Consider the following 24,151-nt stretch of genomic DNA (forward strand, 5'->3'; position numbering starts at 1 on the left):
GGTCTGTGCGGGGGGTCAGGGTGAGTGAGGGTTCGGGGGTCGGAGTGAGCGAGGGGTCGTGGGTCGGGGTTGGTTGATCGGCCCCGCCGTTACCCTTTCCCTCTCTCTCCGTAGGCAGTGATCCAGAACCCGTTCAGCAATGGCGGCAGCCCCTCGACAGACTCTGTGGGCGGCGAGACGCGCTTCACGTACTTCCCGGCGTCGGCAGTGGGAGACGGAGCGACGGCTGTCGTCTCGGCGCAGGCCGACCCCTCGTTAGCGCAGGGCGGAGGTCAGTGCGGGGCGCGCAGGCGCCATCTTGCTCTGAGCCGGGACTGTTCACGGGGTGGGGCTGCGGGGTGGGCGTCGCGGGAGGGCAGCTGGCGTGTGTCCTCCTCCCACCCCTCTTCATCTCACCCCATCAACACCAGCCTCCTCCCACCCCTCTTCATCTCACCCCATCCACGCCAGCCTCCTCCCACCCCTCTTCATCTCACCCCATCAACACCAGCCCCCTCCCACCCATCTTCATCTCACCCCGTCAACACCAGCCTCTTCCCACCCCGCTTCATCTCACCTGGCAACATCAGCCTCCTCCCACCCCTCTTCATCTCACCCCATCAACAGCAGCCTCCTCCCACCCCTCTTCATCTCACCCCGTCAACACCAGCCTCTTCCGACCCCTCTTCATCTCACCCTGGCAACATCAGCCTCCTCCCACCGCTCCTCATCTCACCCTGGCAACATCAGCCTCCTCCCACCCCTCTTCATCTCACCCCATCAACACCAGCCTCCTCCCACCTCTCTTCATCTCACCCCATCAACACCAGCCTCCTCCCACCCCTCTTCATCTCACCCAGTCAACACCAGCCTCCTCCCACCCCTCTTCATCTTACCCCATCAACACCAGCCTCCTCCCACCCCTCTTCATCTCACCCCATCCACACCAGCCTCCTCCCTCCCCTCTTCATCTCACCCCATCAACACCAGCCTCCTCCCACCCCTCTTTATCTCACCCCGTCAACACCAGCCTCCTCCCACCCCTCCCTCTCACCCCATCCACACCAGCCTCCTCCCACCCCTCTTCATCTCACCCCGTCAACACCAGCCTCCTCCCACCCCTCTTCATCTCACCCCATCAACACCAGCCTCCTCCCACCCCTCTTCATCTCACCCCATCAACACCAGCCTCCTCCCACCCCTCTTCATCTCACCCCATCAACACCAGCCTCCTCCCACCCCTCTTCATCTCACCCCATCCACACCAGCCTCCTCCCACCCCTCTTCATCTCACCCCATCAACACCAGCCTCCTCCCACCCCTCTTCATCTCACCCCATCAACACCAGCCTCCTCCCACCACTCTTCATCTCAGCCCGTCAACACCAGTCTCCTCCCACCCCTCTTCATCTCACCCCATCAACACCAGCCTCCTCCCACCCCTCTTCATCTCACCCCGTCAACACCAGCCTCCTCCCACCCCTCTTCATCTCACCGCATCCACACCAGCCTACTCCCACCCCTCTTCATCTCACCCCATCAACACCAGCCTCCTCCCACCCCTCTTCATCTCACCCCATCAACACCAGCCCCCTCCCACCCCTCTTCATCGCACCCCATCACCACCAGCCTCCTCCCAGCCCTCTTCATCTCACCCCATCAACACCAGCCTCCTCCCACCCCTCTTCATCTCACCCATCAACACCAGCCTCCTCCCACCCCTCTTCATCTTACCCCATCAACACCAGCCTCCTCCACCCCTCTTCATCTCACCCCATCAACACTAGCGTCCTCCCACCCCTCTTCATCTCACCCCATCAACACCAGCCTCCTCCCACCCCTCTTCATCTCACCCCATCAACACCAGCCTCCTCCCACCCCTCTTCATCTCACCCCATCAACACCAGCCTCCTCCCACCCCTCTTCATCTCACCCCATCAACACCAGCCCCCTCCCACCCCTCTTCATCTCACCCCGTCAACACCAGCCTCCTCCCACCCCTCTTCATCTCACCCCATCAACACCAGCCTCCGCCCACCCCTCTTCATCTCACCCCATCAACACCAGCCTCCTCCCACCCCTCTTCATCTCACCCCATCAACACCAGCCTCCTCCCACCCCTCTTCATCTCACCCCATCAACACCAGCCTCCTCCCACCCCTCTTCATCTCACCCCATCAACACCAGCCTCCTCCCACCCCTCTTCATCTCGCCCCATCACCATATCCTTCTATTCCTTTCTCCCTCGTCTGTTTATCCAGCTTCCCCTTAAATGTATCTCTGCTCTTCGCCTCGACCACTCCCTGTGGTAGCGAGTTCCCCATTCTCACCACTCTCTGGGTAAAGGAGTTTCTCCTGAATTCCCTATTGGATTTATCAGTGACTCTCTTATATTGATGGCCCCTAGTTCTGGTCTCCCCCACAAGTGGAAACATCTTCTCTACGTCTACCCTATCGAACCCATTTCATTATTTTAAAGACCTCTATCAGGTCACCCCTCAGCCTTCTCTTTTCTAGAGGAAAGAGCCCCCGCCTGTTCAGTCTTTCCTGATCGTTGTAACCTCTCAGTTCTGGTATCATCCTTGTAAATCTTTCTTACACTTTCTCCAGTGCCTCGATATCCTTTTCATAATATGGAGACCAGAACTGTGCACAGTGCACCAGGTGTGGTCTAACCAAGGTATACGGAGACCTGAACTGTGCACAGTGCTCCAAGTGTGGTCTAACCAAGGTATATGGAGACCAGAACTGTGCACAGTGCTCCAAGTGTGGTCTAACCAAGGTATATGGAGACCAGAACAATGCACAGTGCTCCAAGTGTGGTCTAACCAAGGTATATGGAGACCAGAACTGTGGACAGTGCTCCAAGTGTGGTCTAACCAAGGTATACGGAGACCAGAAGTGTGCACGGTGCTCCAAGTGTGATCTAACCAAGGTATATGGAGACCAGAACTGTGCACAGTGCTCCAAGTGCAGTCTAACCAAAGTATACGGAGACCAGAACTGTGCACAGTGCTCCAAGTGTGGTCTAACCCAGGTATACGGAGACCAGAACTGTGCACAGTGCTCCAAGTGTGGTCTAACCAAGGTATATGGAGACCAGAACTGTGCACAGTGCTCCAAGTGTGGTCTAACCAAGGTATACGGAGACCAGAACTGTGCACAGTGCTCCAAGTGTAGTCTAACCAAGGTATATGGAGACCAGAACTGTGCACAGTGCTCCAAGTGTGGTCTAACCAAGGTATATGGAGACCAGAACTGTGCACAGTGCTCCAAGTGTGATCTAACTAAGGTATATGGAGACCAGTACTGTGCACAGTGCTCCAAGTGTGGTCTGACCAAGGTATATGGAGACCAGAACTGTGCACAGTGCTCCAAGTGCAGTCTAACCAAGGTATATGGAGACCAGAACTGTGCACAGTGCTCCAAGTGAGGTCTAATTAAGGTATATGGAGACCAGAACTGTGCACAGTGCTCCAAGTGTAGTCTAACCAAGGTATATGGAGACCAGAACTGTGCACAGTGCTCCAAGTGTGGTCTAACCAAGGTATATGGAGACCAGAACTGTGCACAGTGCTCCAAGTGTGGTCTAACCAAGGTATATGGAGACCAGAACTGTGCACAGTGCTCCAAGTGTGGTCTAACCAAGGTATATGGAGACCAGAACTGTGCACAGTGCTCCAAGTGTGGTCTAACCAAGGTATATGTAGACCTGAACTGTGCACAGTGCTCCAAGTGTGGTCTAACCAAGGTATATGGAGACCAGAACTGTGCACAGTGCTCCAAGTGAGGTCTAACCAAGGTATATGGAGACCAGAACTGTGCACAGTGCTCCAAGTGTGGTCTAACCAAGGTATATGGAGACCAGAACTGTGCACAGCGCTCCAAGTGTGGTCGAAGGAAGGTATATGGAGACCAGAACTGTGCACGGAGCTCCAAGTGTGGTCTAACCAAGGTATACGGAGACCAGAACTGTGCACAGTGCTCCAGGTTGGTCTAACCAAGGTATACGGAGACCAGAACTGTGCACAGTGCTCCAAGTGTGGTCTAACCAAGGTATATGGAGACCAGAACTGTGCACAGTGCTCCAACTGTGGTCTAACGAAGGTGCTATACAAATTGGACATAACCTCTGCTTTTTAATTCTATCACTGCAGAAATGAATCCCAGTGCCTGGTTTGCTGTGTTTTATGGCCTCATTAACCCGCGTCGCTACTTTTAGTGATCTGTGTATCTGCACCCCAGATCTATCTGCTCCTCGACCCCATTTAGACTCTTGTTATCCAGGGTACACTGGAGGGAGCTTTACTCTGTATCTACCCCGTGCTGTACCTGCCCTGGGAGTGTTTGATGGGACAGTGTAGAGGGAGCTTTACTCTGTATCTACCCCGTGCTGTACCTGCCCTGGGAGTGTTTGACGGGACAGTGTAGAGGGAGCTTTACTCTGTATCTAACCCGTGCTGTACCTGCCCTGGGAGTGTTTGATGGGACAGTGCAGAAGGAGCTTTACTCTGTATCTAACCCGTGCTGTCCCTGCCCTGCGAGTGTTTCATGGGACAGTGTAGAAGGAGCTTTACTCTGTATCTAACCCGTGCTGTCCCTGCCCTGGGAGTGTTTGATGGGACAGTGTAGAGGGAGCTTTACTCTGTATCTAACCCGTGCTGTACCTGCCCTGGGAGTGTTTGATGGGACAGTGTAGAGGGAGCTTTACTCTGTATCTAACCCGTGCTGTACCTGCCCTGGGAGTGTTTGATGGCACAGTGTAGAGGGAGCTTTACTCTGTATCTACCCCGTGCTGTACCTGCCCTGGGAGTGTTTGATGGGACAGTGTAGAGGGAGCTTTACTCTGTATCTAACCCGTGCTGTACCTGTCCTGGGAGTGTTTAATGGGACAGTGTAGAGGGAGCTTTACTTTGTATCTAACCCGCACTGTACCTGCCCTGGGAGTGTTTGATGGGACAGTGTAGAGGGAGCTTTACTCTGTATCTAACCCATGCTGTACCTGCCCTGGGCGTGTTTGATGGGACAGTGCAGAGGGAACTTTACTCTGTATCTAACCCGTACTGTACCTGCCCTGGGAGTGTTTGATGGGACAGTGCAGAGGGAGCTTTAATCTGTATCTAACCGGTGCTGTACCTGCCCTGGGAGTGTTTGATGGGACAGTGTAGAGGGAGCTTTACTCTATCTAACTCGTGCTGTACCTGCCTTGGGAGTGTTTGACGGGACAGTCTAGAGGGAGCTTTAATCTGTATCTAACCCGTGCTGTACCTGCCCTGGGTGTGTTTGATGGGACAGTGTAGAGGGAGCTTTACTCTGTATCTGACCCGTACTGTACCTGGCTTGGGAGTGTTTGATGGGGACAGTGCAGAGGGAGCTTTACTGTGTGTCTAACTCATGCTGTGTCTGCCCTGGGAGTGTTTGACGGGACAGTGTAAAGGGAGCTTTACCCTGTATCTAACCCGTGCTGTACCTGCCCTGAGAGTGTTTGATGGGACAGTGTAGAGGGAGCTTTACTCTCTACCCCGTGCTGTACCTGCCCTGGGAGTGTTTGATGGGACAGTGTAGAGGGAGCTTTACTCTGTATCTAACCCGTGCTGCACCGGCCCTGGGAGTGTTTGATGGGACAGTGTAGAGGGAGCTTTACTCTGTATCTAACCCGTGCTGTACCTGCCCTGGGAGGGTTTGATAGGACAGTGTAGAGGGAGCTTTACTCTGTATCTAACCCGTGCTGTACCTGCCCTGGGAGGGTTTGATAGGACAGTGTAGAGGGAGCTTTACTCAGTATCTGACCCGCACTGTACCTGTCCTGGGAGTGTTTGATGGGACAGTGTAGAGGGAGCTTTACTCTGTATCTAACCCGTGTTGTACCTGCCCTGGGCGTGTTTGATGGGGACAGTGTAGCGGGATCTTTACTCTGTATCTAACCTGTGCTGTTACTGCCCTGGGAGTGTATGCTGGGACAGTGTAGAGGAAGCTTTAATCTGAATCTAACTCATGCTGTATCTGCCCTGGGAGTGTTTGACGGGACAGTGTAGAGGGAGCTTTAATCTGTATCTAACCCGTGCTGTACCTGCCCTGGGAGTGTTTGATGGGACAGTGTAGAGGGAGATTTACTCTGTATCTGACCCGTCCTGTACCTGTCCTGGGAGTGTTTGATGGGACAGTGTAGAGGGAGCTTTACTCGATCTAACCCGTGCTGTACCTGCCCTGGGAGTGTTTGACGGGACAGTGTAGAGGGAGCTTTAATCTGTATCTAACCCGTGCTGTACCTGCCCTGGGCGTGTTTGATGGGACAGTGCAGAGGGAGCTTTACTCTGTATCTAACCCGTGCTGCACCTGCCCTGGGAGTGTTTGATGGGACAGTGTAGAGGGAGCTTTACTCTGTATCTAACCCGTGCTGTATCTGCCGTGGGAGTGTTTGACGGGACAGTGTAGAGGGAGCTTTACTCTGTATCTAACTCATGCTGTACCTGCCATGTGAGTGTTTGATGGGACAGTGTAGAGGGAGCTTTACTCTGTATCTAACCCGTGCTGTTTGTGCCCTGGGAGTGTTTGATGGGACAGTGTAGAGGGAGCTTTACTCTGTATCTAACCCGTGCTGTATCTGCCGTGGGAGTGTTTGACGGGACAGTGTAGAGGGAGCTTTACTCTGTATCTAATTCATGCTGTACCTGCCATGTGAGCGTTTGATGGGACAGTGTAGAGGGAGCTTTACTCTGTATCTGCCCTGGGAGTGTTTGATGGGACAGTGTAGAGGGCGCTTTACTCTGTATCTAACCCGTGCTGTACCTGTCCTGGGAGTGTTTGATGGGACAGTGTAGAGGGAGCTTTACTCTGTATCTAACCCGTGCTGTACCTGCCCTGGGAGTGTTTGATGGGGCAGTGTAGAGGGAGCTTTACTCTGTATCCAACCCGTGCTGTACGTGCCCTGGGAGTGTTTGATGGGACAGTGTAGAGGGAGCTTTACTCTGTATCTAACCCATGCTGTACCTGCCCTGGGAGTGTTTGATGGGACATTGTAGAGGGAGCTTTACTCTGTATCTAACCCATACTGTACCTGCCCTGGGAGTGTTTGATGGGACAGTGCAGAGGGAGCTTTACTCTGTATCTAACCCGTGCTGTTTGTGCCCTGGGAGTGTTTGACGGGACAGTGTAGAGGGAGCTTTACTCTGTATCTAATTCATGCTGTACCTGCCATGTGAGCATTTGATGGGACAGTGTAGAGGGAGCTTTACTCTGTATCTGCCCTGGGAGTGTTTGATGGGACAGTGTAGAGGGAGCTTTACTCTGTATCTAACCCATACTGTACCTGCCCTGGGAGTGTTTGATGGGACAGTGTAGAGGGAGCTTTACTCTGTATCTAACCCATGCTGTACCTGCCCTGGGAGTGTTTGATGGGACATTGCAGAGGGAGCTTTACTCTGTATCTAACCCATACTGTACCTGCCCTGCGAGTTTTTGATGGGACAGTGTAGAGGGAGCTTTACTCTGTATCTAACCCATGCTGTACCTGCCCTCGGAGTGTTTGAAAGGACAGTGTAGAGGGAGCTTTACTTTGTATCTGACCCGCACTGTACCTGTCTTGGGAGTGTTTGATGGGACAGTGTAGAGGGAGCTTTACTCTGTATCTAACCTGTGCTGTTACTGCCCTGGGAGTGTATGCTGGGACAGTGTAGAGGAAGCTTTACTCTGTATCTAACTCATGCTGTATCTGCCCTGGGAGTGTTTGACGGGACAGTGTCGAGGGAGCTTTAATCTGTATCTAACCCGTGCTGTACCTGCCCTGGGAATGTTTGATGGGACCGTGTAGAGGGAGATTTACTCTGTATCTGACCCGTGCTGTACCTGTCCTGGGAGTGTTTGATGGGACAGTGTAGAGGGAGCTTTACTCTATCTAACTCGTGCTGTACCTGCCTTGGGAGTGTTTGACGGGACAGTGTGGAGGGAGCTTTAATCTGTATCTAACCCGTGCTGTACCTGCCCTGGGCGTGTTTGATGGGACAGTGTAGAGGGAGCTTTACTCTGTATCTGACCCGTACTGTACCTGGCTTGGGAGTGTTTGATGGGACAGTGTAGAGGGAATTTTACTCTATCTAACCCTGCTGTACCTGCCATGGGCGTGTTTGATGGGGACAGTGTAGCAGGATATTTACTCTGTATCTAACCTGTGCTGTTACTGCCCTGGGAGTGTATGATGGGACAGTGTAGAGGGAGCTTTACTCTGTATCTAACCCGTGCTGCACCTGCCCTGAGAGTGTTTGATGGGACAGTGTAGAGGAAGCTTTACTCTGTATCTAACCCGTGCTGTACCTGCCCTGGGAGTGTTTGATGGGACAGTGTCGAGGGAGCTTTACTCTGTATCTAACCCCGTGCTGTTACTGCCCTGGGAGTGTATGATGGGACAGTGTAGAGGGAGCTTTACACTGTATCTAACCCGTGCTGCACCTGCCCTGAGAGTGTTTGATGGGACAGTGTAGAGGGAGCTTTACTCTGTATCTAACCCCGTGCTGTAGCTGCCCTGGGAGTGTATGATGGGACAGTGTAGAGGGAGCTTTACTCTGTATCTAACCCCGTGCTGTACCTGCCCTGGGAGTGTTTGATGGGACAGTGTAGAGGGAGCTTTCCTCTGTATCGAACCCGTGCTGTACCGGCCCTGGGAGTGTTTGATGGGACAGTGTAGAGGGAGCTTTGCTCTGTATCTAACCCGTACTGTACCTGCCCTGGGAGTGTTTGATGGGACAGTGTAGAGGGAGCTTTACTCTGTATCTAACCCATGCTGTACCTGCCGTGGGTGTGTTTGATGGGACAGTGTAGAGGAAGCTTTACTCTGTGTCTGATTCGTACTGTACCTGCCCTGGGAGTGTTTGATGGGACAGTGTAGAGGGAGCTTTACTCTGTATCTAACCCCGTGCTGTACCTGCCCTGAGAGTGTTTGATGGGACAGTGTACAGGGAGCTTTACTCTGTATCTACCACGTGCTGTACCTGCCCTGGGAGTGTTTGATGGGACAATGTAGAGGGAGTTTTACTCTGTATCTACCCCGTGCTGTACCTGCCCTGGGAGTGTTTGATGGGACAGTGTAGAGGGAGTTTTACTCTATCTACCCCGTGCTGTACCTGCCCTGGGAGTGTTTGATGGGACAGTGTAGAGGGAGTTTTACTCTGTATCTCCCCCGTGCTGTTCCTGCCCTGGGAGTGTTTGATGGGACAGTGTAGAAGGAGCTTTACTCTGTATCTAACCCGTGCTGTACCTGCCCTGGGAGTATTTGAAGGGACAGTGTAGAGGGAGCTTTACTCTGTTTCTACCCCGTACTGTACCTGCCCTGGGAGTGTTTGACGGGACAGTGTAGAGGGAGCTTTAATCTGTATCTAACCCGTGCTGTACCTGCCCTGGGAGTGTTTGATGGGACAGTGTAGAGGGAGATTTACTCTGTATCTGACCCGTCCTGTACCTGTCCTGGGAGTGTTTGATGGGACAGTGTAGAGGGAGCTTTACTCGATCTAACCCGTGCTGTACCTGCCCTGGGAGTGTTTGACGGGACAGTGTAGAGGGAGCTTTAATCTGTATCTAACCCGTGCTGTACCTGCCCTGGGCGTGTTTGATGGGACAGTGCAGAGGGAGCTTTACTCTGTATCTAACCCGTGCTGCACCTGCCCTGGGAGTGTTTGATGGGACAGTGTAGAGGGAGCTTTACTCTGTATCTAACCCGTGCTGTATCTGCCGTGGGAGTGTTTGACGGGACAGTGTAGAGGGAGCTTTACTCTGTATCTAACTCATGCTGTACCTGCCATGTGAGTGTTTGATGGGACAGTGTAGAGGGAGCTTTACTCTGTATCTGACCCGTGCTGTACCCGCCCTGGGAGTGTTTGATGGGACAGTGTAGAGGGAGCTTTACTATGTATCTAACCCCGTGCTGTACCTGCCCTGGGAGTGTTTGATGGGACAGTGTAGAGGGAGCTTTACTCTGTATCTACCCCGTGCTGTACCTGCCCTGGGAGTGCTTGATGGGACAGTGCAGAGGGAGCTTTACTGTGTATCTAACCCGTGCTGTACCTGCCCTGGGCGTGTTTGATGGGACAGTGTAGAGGGAGCTTTACTCTGTATCTACCCCGTGCTATACCTGCCCTGGGAGTGTTTGATGGGACAGTGCAGATGGAGCTTTACTCTGTATCTAACCCTTGCTGTCCCTGCCCTGGGAGTGTTTGATGGGACAGTGTAGAGGGAGCTTTACTCTGTATCTGACCAGCACTGTACCTGCCCTGGGAGTGTTTGATGGGACAGTGTAGAGGGAGCTTTACTCTGTATCTAACCCGTGCTGTACCTGCCCTGGGAGTGTTTGATGGGACAGTGTAGAGGGAGCTTTACTCTGTATCTAACCCGTGCTGTACCTGCTCTGGGAGTGTTTGATGGGACAGTGTAGAGGGATCTTTACTCTCTATCTGACCCGTACTGTACGTGCCGTCGGAGTGTTGGATGGGACAGTGTAGAGGAAGCTTTAATCTGTATCTGACCCGTACTGTACCTGTCCTGGGAGTGTTTGATGGGACAGTGTAGAGGGAGCTTTACTCTGTATCTAACCCGTGCTGCACCTGCCCTGGGAGTGTTTGATGGGACAGTGTAGAGGGAGCTTTACTCTGTATCTAACCCGTGCTGTATCTGCCGTGGGAGTGTTTGACGGGACAGTGTAGAGGGAGCTTTACTCTGTATCTAACTCATGCTGTACCTGCCATGTGAGTGTTTGATGGGACAGTGTAGAGGGAGCTTTACTCTGTATCTAACCCGTGCTGTTTGTGCCCTGGGAGTGTTTGACGGGACAGTGTAGAGGGAGCTTTACTCTGTATCTAATTCATGCTGTACCTGCCATGTGAGCGTTTGATGGGACAGTGTAGAGGGAGCTTTACTCTGTATCTGCCCTGGGAGTGTTTGATGGGACAGTGTAGAGGGAGCTTTACTCTGTATCTAACCCATACTGTGCCTGCCCTGGGAGTGTTTGATGGGACAGTGTAGAGGGAGCTTTACTCTGTATCTAACCCCGTGCTGTACCTGCCCTGAGAGTGTTTGATGGGACAGTGTAGAGGGAGCTTTACTCTGTATCTACCACGTGCTGTACCTGCCCTGGGAGTGTTTGATGGGACAGTGTAGAGGGAGTTTTACTCTGTATCTACCCCGTGCTGTACCTGCCCTGGGAGTGTTTGATGGGACAGTGCAGAGGGAGTTTTACTCTATCTACCCCGTGCTGTACCTGCCCTGGGAGTGTTTGATGGGACAGTGTAGAGGGAGTTTTACTCTGTATCTCCCCCGTGCTGTTCCTGCCCTGGGAGTGTTTGATGGGACAGTGTAGAAGGAGCTTTACTCTGTATCTAACCCGTGCTGTACCTGCCCTGGGAGTATTTGAAGGGACAGTGTAGAGGGAGCTTTACTCTGTTTCTACCCTGTGCTGTACGTGCCCTGGGAGTGTTTGATGGGACAGTGTAGAGGGAGCTTTACTCTGTATCTAACCCATACTGTACCTGCCCTGGGAGTGTTTGATGGGACAGTGTAGAGGGAGCTTTACTCTGTATCTAACCCATGCTGTACCTGCCCTCGGAGTGTTTGATAGGACAGTGTAGAGGGAGCTTTACTCTGTATCTGACCCGCACTGTACCTGTCTTGGGAGTGTTTGATAGGACAGTGTAGAGGGAGCTTTACTCTGTATCTGACCCGCACTGTACCTGTCTTGGGAGTGTTTGATGGGACAGTGTAGAGGGAGCTTTACTCTGTATCTAACCCGTGCTGTAGCTGCCCTGGGCGTGTTTGATGGGGACAGTGTAGCGGGATCTTTACTCTGTATCTAACCTGTGCTGTTACTGCCCTGGGAGTGTATGCTGGGACAGTGTAGAGGAAGCTTTACTCTGTATCTAACTCATGCTGAATCTGCCCTGGGAGTGTTTGAAGGGACAGTGTAGAGGGAGCTTTAATCTGTATCTAACCCGTGCTGTACCTGCCCTGGGAGTGTTTGATGGGACCGTGTAGAGGGAGATTTACCCTGTATCTGACCCGTGCTGTACCTGTCCTGGGAGTGTTTGACGGGACAGTGTAGAGGGAGCTTTAACCTGTATCTAACCCGTGCTGTACCTGCCCTGGGAGTGTTTGATGGGACCGTGTAGAGGGAGATTTACTCTGTATCTGACCCGTGCTGTACCTGTCCTGGGAGTGTTTGATGGGACAGTGTAGAGGGAGCTTTACTCTATCTAACTCGTGCTGTACCTGCCTTGGGAGTGTTTGACGGGACAGTCTCGAGGGAGCTTTAATCTGTATCTAACCCGTGCTGTACCTGCCCTGGGTGTGTTTGATGGGACAGTGTAGAGGGAGCTTTACTCTGTATCTGACCCGCACTGTACCTGGCTTGGGAGTGTTTGATGGGGACAGTGTAGAGGGAGCTTTACTCTGTATCTAACCCGTGCTGTACCTGTCCTGGGAGTGTTTGATGGGACAGTGTAGAGGGAGCTTTACTCTGTATCTAACCCTGCTGTCCCTGCCATGGGCGTGTTTGATGGGGACAGTGTAGAGGGAGATTTACTCTGTATCAAACTCGTGCTGTACCTGCCCTGGGAGTGTTTGATGGGGACAGTGTAGAGGGAGCTTTACTGTGTGTCTAACTCATGCTGTATCTGCCCTGGGAGTGTTTGACGGGACAGTGTAGAGGGAGCTTTACTCTCTACCCCGTGCTGTACCTGCCCTGGGAGTGTTTGATGGGACAGTGCAGAGGGAGCTTTACTCTGTATCTAACCCGTGCTGTACCGGCCCTGGGAGTGTTTGATGGGACAGTGTAGAGGGAGCTTTACTCTGTATCTAACCCATGCTGTACCTGCCGTGGGAGTGTTTGATGGGACAGTGTAGAGGAAGCTTTACTCTGTGTCTGACCCGTACTGTACCTGTCCTGGGAGTGTTTGATGGGACAGTGTTGAGGGAGCTTTACTCTGTATCTACCCCGTGCTGTACCTGCCCTGGGAGTGTTTGATGGGACAGTGTAGAGGGAGCTTCACTCTGTATCTAACCCGTGCTGTACCTGCCCTGGGAGGGTTTGATAGGACAGTGTAGAGGGAGCTTTACTCAGTATCTGACCCGCACTGTACCTGTCCTGGGAGTGTTTGATGGGACAGTGTAGAGGGAGCTTTACTCTGTATCTAACCCGTGTTGTACCTGCCCTGGGCGTGTTTGATGGGGACAGTGTAGCGGGATCTTTACTCTGTATCTAACCTGTGCTGTTACTGCCCAGGGAGTGTATGCTGGGACAGTGTAGAGGAAGCTTTAATCTGTATCTAACTCATGTTGTATCTGCCCTGGGAGTGTTTGACGGGACAGTGTAGAGGGAGCTTTAATCTGTATCCAACCCGTGCTGTACTTGCCCTGGGAGTGTTTGATGGGACAGTGTAGAGGGAGATTTACTCTGTATCTGACCCGTCCTGTACCTGTCCTGGGAGTGTTTGATGGGACAGTGTAGAGGGAGCTTTACTCGATCTAACCCGTGCTGTACCTGCCCTGGGAGTGTTTGACGGGACAGTGTAGAGGGAGCTTTAATCTGTATCTAACCCGTGCTGTACCTGCCCTGGGAGTGTTTGATGGGACAGTGTAGAGGGAGCTTTACTCTGTATCTAACCCGTGCTGTACCTGCCCTGGGCGTGTTTGATGGGACAGTGTAGAGGGAGCTTTACTCTGTATCTAACCCGTGCTGCACCTGCCCTGGGAGTGTTTGATGGGACAGTGTAGAGGGAGCTTTACTCTGTATCTAACCCGTGCTGTATCTGCCGTGGGAGTGTTTGACGGGACAGTGTAGAGGGAGCTTTACTCTGTATCTTACTCATGCTGTACCTGCCATGTGAGTGTTTGACGGGACAGTGTAGAGGGAGCTTTACTCTGTATCTAACCCGTGCTGTTTGTGCCCTGGGAGTGTTTGACGGGACAGTGTAGAGGGAGCTTTACTCTGTATCTAATTCATGCTGTACCTGCCATGTGAGCGTTTGATGGGACAGTGTAGAGGGAGCTTTACTCTGTATCTGCCCTGGGAGTGTTTGATGGGACAGTGTAGAGGGCGCTTTACTCTGTATCTAACCCGTGCTGTACCTGTCCTGGGAGTGTTTGATGGGACAGTGTAGAGGGAGCTTTACTCTGTATCTAACCCGTGCTGTAGCTGCCCTGGGAGTGTTTGATGGGGCAGTGTAGAGGGAGCTTTACTCTGTATCTAACCCGTGCTGTACGTGCCCTGGGAGTGTTTGATGGGACAGTGTAGAGGGAGCTTTACTCTGTATCTAACCCTTGCTGTACCTGCCCTGGGAGTGTTTGATGGGACATTGTAGAGGGAGCTTTACTCTGTATCTAACCCATACTGTACCTGCCCTGGGAGTGTTTGATGGGACAGTGTAGAGGGAGCTTTACTCTGTATCTAACCCATGCTGTACCTGCCCTGGGAGTGTTTGATGGGACATTGTAGAGGGAGCTTTACTCTGTATCTAACCCATACTGTACCTGCCCTGCGAGTTTTTGATGGGACAGTGTAGAGGGAGCTTTACTCTGTATCTAACCCATGCTGTACCTGCCCTCGGAGTGTTTGATAGGAGAGTGTAGAGGGAGCTTTACTCTGTATCTGACCCGCACTGTACCTGTCTTGGGAGTTTTTGATGGGACAGTGCAGAGGGAGCTTTACTCTGTATCTAACCTGTGCTGTTACTGCCCTGGGAGTGTATGCTGGGACAGTGTAGAGGAAGCTTTACTCTGTATCTAACTCATGCTGTATCTGCCCTGGGATTGTTTGACGGGACAGTGTCGAGGGAGCTTTAATCTGTATCTAACCCGTGCTGTACCTGCCCTGGGAATGTTTGATGGGACCGTGTAGAGGGAGATTTACTCTGTATCTGACCCGTGCTGTACCTGTCCTGGGAGTGTTTGATGGGACAGTGTAGAGGGAGCTTTACTCTATCTAACTTGTGCTGTACCTGCCTTGGGAGTGTTTGACGGGACAGTGTGGAGGGAGCTTTAATCTGTATCTAACCCGTGCTGTACCTGCCCTGGGCGTGTTTGATGGGACAGTGTAGAGGGAGCTTTACTCTGTATCTGACCCGTACTGTACCTGCCCTGGGCGTGTTTGATGGGACAGTGTAGAGGGAGCTTTACTCTGTATCTGACCCGTACTGTACCTGCCCTGGGAGTGTTTGATGGGACAGTGTAGAGGGAGCTTTACTCTATCTAACCCTGCTGTCCCTGCCATGGGCGTGTTTGATGGGGACTGTGTAGAGGGAGCTTTACTCTGTATCTAACTCGTGCTGTACCTGCCCTGGGCGTGTTTGATGGGGACAGTGTAGAGGGAGCTTTACTGTGTGTCTAACTCATGCTGTATCTGCCCTGGGAGTGTTTGACGGGACAGTGTAAAGGGAGCTTTACCCTGTATCTAACCCGTGCTGTACCTGCCCTGGGAGTGTTTGATGGGACAGTGTAGAGGGAGCTTTACTCTGTATCTAACCCGTGCTGTACCGGCCCTGGGAGTGTTTGATGGGACAGTGTAGAGGGAGCTTTGCTCTGTATCTAACCCGTACTGTACCTGCCCTGGGAGTGTTTGATGGGACAGTGTAGAGGGAGCTTTACTCTGTATCTAACCCATGCTGTACCTGCCGTGGGTGTGTTTGATGGGACAGTGCAGAGGAAGCTTTACTCTGTGTCTGATTCGTACTGTACCTGCCCTGGGAGTGTTTGATGGGACAGTGTAGAGGGAGCTTTACTCTGTATCTAACCCCGTGCTGTACCTGCCCTGAGAGTGTTTGATGGGACAGTGTAGAGGGAGCTTTACTCTGTATCTACCACGTGCTGTACCTGCCCTGGGAGTGTTTGATAGGACAGTGTAGAGGGAGTTTTACTCTGTATCTACCCCATGCTGTACCTGCCCTGGGAGTGTTTGATGGGACAGTGTAGAGGGAGTTTTACTCTATCTACCCCGTGCTGTACCTGCCCTGGGAGTGTTTGATGGGACAGTGTAGAGGGAGTTTTACTCTGTATCTCCCCCGTGCTGTTCCTGCCCTGGGAGTGTTTGATGGGACAGTGTAGAAGGAGCTTTACTCTGTATCTAACCCGTGCTGTACCTGCCCTGGGAGTATTTGAAGGGACAGTGTAGAGGGAGCTTTACTCTGTTTCTACCCCGTACTGTACCTGCCCTGGGAGTGTTTGATGGGTCAGTGTAGAGGGAGCTTTACTCTGTATCTAACCCATGCTGTACCTGCCCTGGGAGTGTTTGATGGGACATTGTAGAGGGAGCTTTACTCTGTATCTAACCCATACTGCACCTGCCCTGCTAGTTTTTGATGGGACAGTGTAGAGGGAGCTTTACTCTGTATCTAACCCATGCTGTACCTGCCTTCGGAGTGTTTGATAGGACAGTGTAGAGGGAGCTTTACTCTGTATCTGACCCGCACTGTACCTGTCTTGGGAGTGTTTGATGGGACAGTGTAGAGGGAGCTTTACTCTGTATCTAACCTGTGCTGTTACTGCCCTGGGAGTGTATGCTGGGAGAGTGTAGAGGAAGCTTTACTCTGTATCTAACTCATGCTGTATCTGCCCTGGGAGTGTTTGATGGGACAGTGTCGAGGGAGCTTTAATCTGTATCTAACCCGTGCTGTACCTGCCCTGGGAATGTTTGATGGGACCGTGTAGAGGGAGATTTAACCTGTATCTGACCCGTGCTGTACCCGCCCTGGGAATGTTTGATGGGACAGTGTAGAGGGAGCTTTACTATGTATCTAACCCCGTGCTGTACCTGCCCTGGGAGTGTTTGATGGGACAGTGTAGAGGGAGCTTTACTCTGTATCTACCCCGTGCTGTACCTGCCCTGGGAGTGCTTGATGGGACAGTGCAGAGGGAGCTTTACTCTGTATCTAACCCGTGCTGTACCTGCCCTGGGCGTGTTTGATGGGACAGTGTAGAGGGAGCTTTACTCTGTATCTACCCCGTGCTATACCTGCCCTGGGAGTGTTTGATGGGACAGTGCAGATGGAGCTTTACTCTGTATCTAACCCTTGTTGTCCCTGCCCTGGGAGTGTTTGATGGGACAGTGCAGAGGGAGCTTTACTCTGTATCTGACCAGCACTGTACCTGCCCTGGGAGTGTTTGATGGGACAGTGTAGAGGGAGCTTTACTCTGTATCTAACCCGTGCTGTACCTGCCCTGGGCGTGTTTCATGGGACAGTGTAGAGGGAGCTTTACTCTGTATCTAACCCGTGCTGTACCTGCCCTGGGAGTGTTTGATGGGACAGTGTAGAGGCAGCTTTACTCTGTATCTAACCCCGTGCTGTACCTGCCCTGGGAGTGTTTGATGGGACAGTGTAGAGGGAGCTTTACTCTGTATCTAACCCCGTGCTGTACCTGCCCTGGGAGTGTTTGATGGGACAGTGTAGAGGGAGCTTTACTCTGTATCTAACCCGTGCTGTACCTGCCCTGGGAGTGTTTGATGGGTCGGTGTAGAGGGAGCTTTAGTCTGCATCTAACCTGTGCTGTACCTGCCCTGGGAGTGTTTGATGGGACAGTGTAGAGGGAGCTTTACTCTGTATCTAACCCGTGCTGTACCTGCTCTGGGAGTGTTTGATGGAACAGTGTAGAGGGATCTTTACTCTCTATCTGACCCGTACTGTACCTGCCCTGGGAGTGTTTGATGGAACAGTGTAGAGGGATCGTTACTCTGTATCTAATTCATGCTGTACCTGCCATGTGAGCGTTTGATGGGACAGTGTAGAGGGAGCTTTACTCTGTATCTGCCCTGGGAGTGTTTGATGGGACAGTGTAGAGGGAGCTTTACTCTGTATCTAACCCATACTGTACCTGCCCTGGGAGTGTTTGATGGGACAGTGTCGAGGGAGCTTTACTCTGTGTCTAACCCGTGCTGTTTGTGCCCTGGGAGTGTTTGACGGGACAGTGTAGAGGGAGCTTTACTCTGTATCTAATTCATGCTGTACCTGCCATGTGAGCGTTTGATGGGACAGTGTAGAGGGAGCTTTACTCTGTATCTGCCCTGGGAGTGTTTGATGGGACAGTGTAGAGGGAGCTTTACTCTGTATCTCACCCATACTGTACCTGCCCTGGGAGTGTTTGATGGGACAGTGTAGAGGGAGCTTTACTCTGTATCTAACCCATGCTGTACCTGCCCTGGGAGTGTTTGATGGGACATTGTAGAGGGAGCGTTACTCTGTTTCTAACCCATACTGTACCTGCCCTGCGAGTTTTTGATGGGACAGTGTAGAGGGAGCTTTACTCTGTATCTAACCCATGCTGTACCTGGCCTCGGAGTGTTTGATAGGACAGTGTAGAGGGAGCTTTACTCTGTATCTGACCCGCACTGCACCTGTCTTGGGAGTGTTTGATGGGACAGTGTAGAGGGAGCTTTACTCTGTATCTAACCTGTGCTGTACCTGTCCTGGGAGTGTTTGATGGGGACAGTGTAGAGGGAGCTTTACTCTGTATCTAACCTGTGCTGTTACTGCCCTGGGAGTGTATGCTGGGACAGTGTAGAGGAAGCTTTACTCTGTATCTAACTCATGCTGTATCTGCCCTGGGAGTGTTTGACGGGACAGTGTCGAGGGAGCTTTAATCTGTATCTAACCCGTGCTGTACCTGCCCTGGGAATGTTTGATGGGACCGTGTAGAGGGAGATTTACTCTGTATCTGACCCGTGCTGTACCTGTCCTGGGAGTGTTTGATGGGACAGTGCAGAGGGAGCTTTACTCTATCTAACTCGTGCTGTACCTGCCTTGGGAGTGTTTGACGGGACAGTGTAGAGGGAGCTTTAATCTGCATCTAACCCGTGCTGTACCTGCCCTGGGCGTGTTTGATGGGACAGTGTAGAGAGAGCTTTACTCTGTATCTGACCCGTACTGTACCTGGCTTGGGAGTGTTTGATGGGGACAGTGTAGCAGGATATTTACTCTGTATCTAACCTGTGCTGTTACTGCCCTGGGAGTGTATGATGGGACAGTGTAGAGGGAGCTTTACTCTGTATCTAACTCGTGCTGTACCTGCCCTGGGCGTGTTTGCTGGGGACAGTGTCGAGGGAGCTTTACTCTGTATCTAACTCGTGCTGTACCTGCCATGGGCGTGTTTGATGGGGACAGTGTAGAGGCAGCTTTACTCTGTATCTGACCCGTAATGTACCTGTCCTGGGAGTGTTTGATGGGACAGTGTAGAGGGAGCTTTACTCTGTAACTAACCTGTGCTATACCTGCCCTGGGAGTGTTTGATGAGACAGTGTAGAGGGAGCTTTACTCTGTATCTAACCCGTGCTGTACCTGCCCTGGGAGTGTTTGATGGGACAGTGTAGAGGGAGCTTTACTCTGTATCTAACCCCGTGCTGAGCCTGCCCTGGGAGTGTTTGATGGGACAGTGTAGAGGGAGCTTTACTCTGCATCTAACCCGTGCTGTACCTGCCCTGGGCGTGTTTGATGGGGACAGTGTTGAGGGAGCTTTACTCTGTATCTAACTAATGCTGTACCTGCCCTGGGAGTGTTTGATGGGACAGTGTAGAGGGAGCTTTACTCTGTATCTAACCCATGCTGTACCTACCTTGGGAGTGTTTGATGGGACATTGTAGAGGGAGCTTTACTCTGTATCTAACCCATACTGTACCTGCCCTGGGAGTATTTGATGGGACAGTGTAGAGGGAGCTTTACTCTGTATCTAACCCGTGCTGTACCTGCCCTGGGAGTGTTTGATGGGACAGTGTAGAGGGAGCTTTACTCTGTATCTGACCCGCACTGTTCCTGTCCTGGGAGTGTTTGATGGGATAGTGTCGAGGGAGCTTTACTCTGTAACTAACCTGTGCTGTACCTGCCGTGGGAGTGTTTGGTGGACAGTGTAGAGGGAGCTTTACTCTGTATCTAACCCGTGCTGTACCTGCCCTGGGCGTGTTTGATGGGGACAGTGCAGTGGGAGCTTTACTCTGTATCTAACCCATGCTGTACCTGCCCTGGGAGTGTTTGATGGGACATTGTAGAGGGAGCTTTACTCTGTATCTAACCCATACTGTACCTGCCCTGGGAGTATTTGATGGGACAGTGTAGAGGGAGCTTTACTCTGTATCTGACCCGCACTGTACCTGTCCTGGGAGTGTTTGATGGGATGGTGTAGAGGGAGCTTTACTCTGTATCTGACCCGTACTGTACCTGTCCTGGGAGTGTTTGGTGGACAGTGTAGAGGGAGCTTTACTCTGTATCTAACCCGTGCTGTACCTGCCGTGGGAGTGTTTGATGGGACAGTGCAGAGGGAGCTTTACTCTGTATCGAACCCCGTGCTGAGCCTGCTCTGGGAGTGTTTGATGGGACAGTGTAGAGGGAGCTTTACTCTGTATCTAACCCCGTGCTGTACCTGCCCTGGGAGTGTTTGATGGGACAGTGCAGAGGGAGCTTTACTCTGTATCTACCCCGTGCTATACCTGCCCTGGGCGTGTTTGATGGGGACCGTGCAGAGGGAGCTTTACTCTGTATCTAACCCGTGCTGTACCTGCCCTGGGAGTGTTTGATGGGGACAGTGTAGCGGGAGCTTTACTATGTATCTAACGCATGATGTACCTGCCGTGGGAGTGTTTGATGGGACAGTGTAGAGGAAGCTTTACTCTGTGTCTGACCCGTACTGTTCCTGTCCTGGGAGTGTTTGATGGGACAGTGTAGAGGCAGCTTTACTCTGTATCTAACCCGTGCTGTACCTGCCCTGGGAGTGTTTGATGGGACAGTGCAGAGGGAGTTTTGCTCTGTATCTACCCCGTGCTGTACCTGCCGTGGGAGTGTTTGATGGGACAGCGTAGAGGGAGTTTTACTCTGTATCTACCCCGTGCTGTACCTGCCCTGGGAGTGCTTGATGGGACAGTGTAGAGGGAGCTTTACTCTGTATCTAACCCGTGCTGTACCTGCCCTGGGATGGTTTGATGGGACAGTGTAGAGGGAGCTTTACTCTGTATCTGCCCCGTGCTGTACCTGCCCTGGGAGTGTTTGATGGGACAGTGTAGAGGGAGCTTTACTCTGTATCTAACTCGTGCTGTACCTGCCCTGGGCGTGTTTGATGGGGACAGTGTAGAGGGAGCTTTACTCTGTATCTAACTCATGCTGTATCTGCCCTGGGCGTGTTTGACGGGACAGTGCAGAGGGAGCTTTACTCTGTATCTAACCCATGCTGTACCTGCCCTGGGAGTGTTTGATGGGACAGTGTAGAGGGAGCTTTACTCTGTATCTACCCCGTGCTGTACCTGCCCTGGGCGTGTTTGATGGGGACAGTGCAGAGGGATCTTTACTCTGCATCTAACCCGTGCTGTAACTGCCCTGGAAGTGTATGATGGGACAGTGCAGAGGGAGCTTTACTCTGTATCTAACCCGTGCTGTACATGCCCTGGGAGTGTTTGATGGGACAGTGTAGAGGGAGCTTTACTCTGTATCTACCCCGTGCTGTACCTGCCCTGGGAGTGTTTGATGCGATAGTGCAGAGGAAGCTTTACTCTGTATCTAAGCCGTGCTGTACCTGCCCTGGGAGTGTTTGATGGGACAGTGTAGAGGGAGCTTTACTCTGTATCTAACCCGTGCTGTTGCTGCCCTGGGAGTGTTTGATGGGACAGTGTAGAGGGAGCTTTACTCTGTATCTAACCCGTGCTGTACCTGCCCTGGGCGTGTTTGATGGGGACAGTGTCGAGGGAGCTTTACTCTGTATCTAACTAATGCTGTACCTGCCCTGGGAATGTTTGATGGGACAGTGCAGAGGGAGCTTTACTCTGTATCTAACCCATGCTGTACCTGCCCTGGGAGTGTTTGATGGGACATTGTAGAGGGAGCTTTACTCTGTATCTAACCCATACTGCACCTGCCCTGGGAGTATTTGATGGGACAGTGTAGAGGGAGCTTTACTCTGTATCTGACCCGCACTGTACCTGTCCTGGGAGTGTTTGATGGGATGGTGTAGAGGGAGCTTTCCTCTGTATCTGACCCGTACTGTACCTGTCCTGGGAGTGTTTGATGGGATAGTGTAGAGGGAGCTTTACTCTGTAACTAACCTGTGCTGTACGTGCCGTGGGAGTGTTTGGTGGACAGTGTAGAGGGAGCTTTACTCTGTATCTAACCCGTGCTGTACCTGCCGTGGGAGTGTTTGATGGGACAGTGTAGAGGGAGCTTTACTCTGTATCTAACCCCGTGCTGAGCCTGCTCTGGGAGTGTTTGATGGGACAGTGTAGAGGGAGCTTTACTCTGTATCTAACCCGTGCTGTACCTGCCCTGGGCGTGTTTGATGGGGACCGTGCAGAGGGAGCTTTACTCTATCTAACCCGTGCTGCACCTGCCCTGGGAGTGTTTGATGGGGACAGTGTAGCGGGAGCTTTACTATGTATCTAACCCATGATGTACCTGCCGTGGGAGTGTTTGATGGGACAGTGTAGAGGGAGCTTTACTCTGTGTCTGACCCGTACTGTACCTGTCCTGGGAGTGTTTGATGGGACAGTGTAGAGGGAGCTTTACTCTGTATCTAACCCGTGCTGTACCTGCCCTGGGAGTGTTTGATGGGGACAGTGTAGAGGCAGCTTTACTCTGTATCTAACCCGTGCTGTACCTGCCCTGGGAGTGTTTGATGGGACAGTGTAGAGGAAGCTTTACTCTGTGTCTGACCCGTACTGTACCTGTCCTGGGAGTGTTTGATGGGACAGTGTAGGGGGAGCTTTACTCTGTATCTAACCCGTGCTGTACCTGCCCTGGGAGTGTTTGATGGGGACAGTGTAGAGGCAGCTTTACTCTGTATCTAACCCGTGCTGTACCTGCCCTGGGAGTGTTTGATGGGACAGTGTAGAGGGAGTTTTGCTCTGTATCTACCCCGTGCTGTACCTGCCGTGGGAGTGTTTGATGGGACAGTGTAGAGGGAGTTTTGCTCTGTATCTACCCCGTGCTGTACCTGCCCTGGGAGTGTTTGATGGGACAGTGTAGAGGGAGCTTTACTCTGTATCTAACCCATACTGTACCTGCCCTAGGAGTATTTGATGGGACAGTGTAGAGGGAGCTTTACTCTGTATCTGACCCGCACTGTACCTGTCCTGGGAGTGTTTCATGGGATGGTGCAGAGGGAGCTTTACTCTGTATCTGACCCGTACTGTACCTGTCCTGGGAGTGTTTGATGGGACAGTGTAGAGGCAGCTTTACTCTGTATCTGACCCGTAATGTACCTGTCCTGGGAGTGTTTGATGGGACAGTGTAGAGGGAGCTTTACTCTGTAACTAACCTGTGCTATACCTGCCCTGGGAGTGTTTGATGGGACAGTGTAGAGGGAGCTTTACTCTGTATCTAACCCGTGCTGTACCTGCCCTGGGAGTGTTTGATGGGACAGTGTAGAGGGAGCTTTACTCTGTATCTAACCCCGTGCTGAGCCTGCTCTGGGAGTGTTTGATGGGACAGTGTAGAGGGAGCTTTACTCTGTATCTAACTAATGCTGTACCTGCCCTGGGAGTGTTTGATGGGACAGTGTAGAGGGAGCTTTACTCTGTATCTAACCCGTGCTGTACCTGCCCTGGGCGTGTTTGATGGGGACAGTGTAGAGGGAGCTTTACTCTGTATCTAACTAATGCTGTACCTGCCCTGGGAGTGTTTGATGGGACAGTGTAGAGGGAGCTTTACTCTGTATCTAACCCATGCTGTACCTACCTTGGGAGTGTTTGATGGGACATTATAGAGGGAGCTTTACTCTGTATCTAACCCATACTGTACCTGCCCTGGGAGTATTTGATGGGACAGTGTAGAGGGAGCTTTACTCTGTATCTAACCCGTGCTGTACCTGCCCTGGGAGTGTTTGATAGGACAGTGTAGAGGGAGCTTTACTCTGTATCTGACCCGTGCTGTACCTGCCCTGGGAGTGTTTGATGGGACAGTGTAGAGGGAGCTTTACTCTGTATCTGACCCGCACTGTTCCTGTCCTGGGAGTGTTTGATGGGATAGTGTCGAGGGAGCTTTACTCTGTAACTAACCTGTGCTGTACCTGCCGTGGGAGTGTTTGGTGGACAGTGTAGAGGGAGCTTTACTCTGTATCTAACCCGTGCTGTACCTGCCGTGGGAGTGTTTGGTGGACAGTGTAGAGGGAGCTTTACTCTGTATCTAACCCCGTGCTGTACCTGCCCTGGGAGTGTTTGATGGGACAGTGTAGAGGGAGCT

General features: G+C 52.2%; 1 protein-coding gene across 1 annotated transcript in view; it reads left to right on the forward strand.

Annotated features, from left to right (window-relative positions):
* LOC147110099 (upstream stimulatory factor 2-like) overlaps positions 1 to 24,151 on the forward strand; it is a 172,931-nt gene that overhangs the window by 59,737 nt on the left and 89,043 nt on the right. Inside the window, exon 6 of the mRNA XM_086004049.1 lies at positions 115 to 271. Within this exon, the coding sequence (XP_085860175.1) occupies positions 115 to 271 (157 nt within the window). The remainder of the gene's footprint in view (positions 1 to 114; positions 272 to 24,151) is intronic.

Source organism: Somniosus microcephalus, chromosome 12, assembly GCF_052327205.1.
Source record: "Somniosus microcephalus isolate GS21.2 chromosome 12, FLI_Smic_1.0, whole genome shotgun sequence".
NCBI lineage: Eukaryota > Metazoa > Chordata > Chondrichthyes > Squaliformes > Somniosidae > Somniosus > Somniosus microcephalus.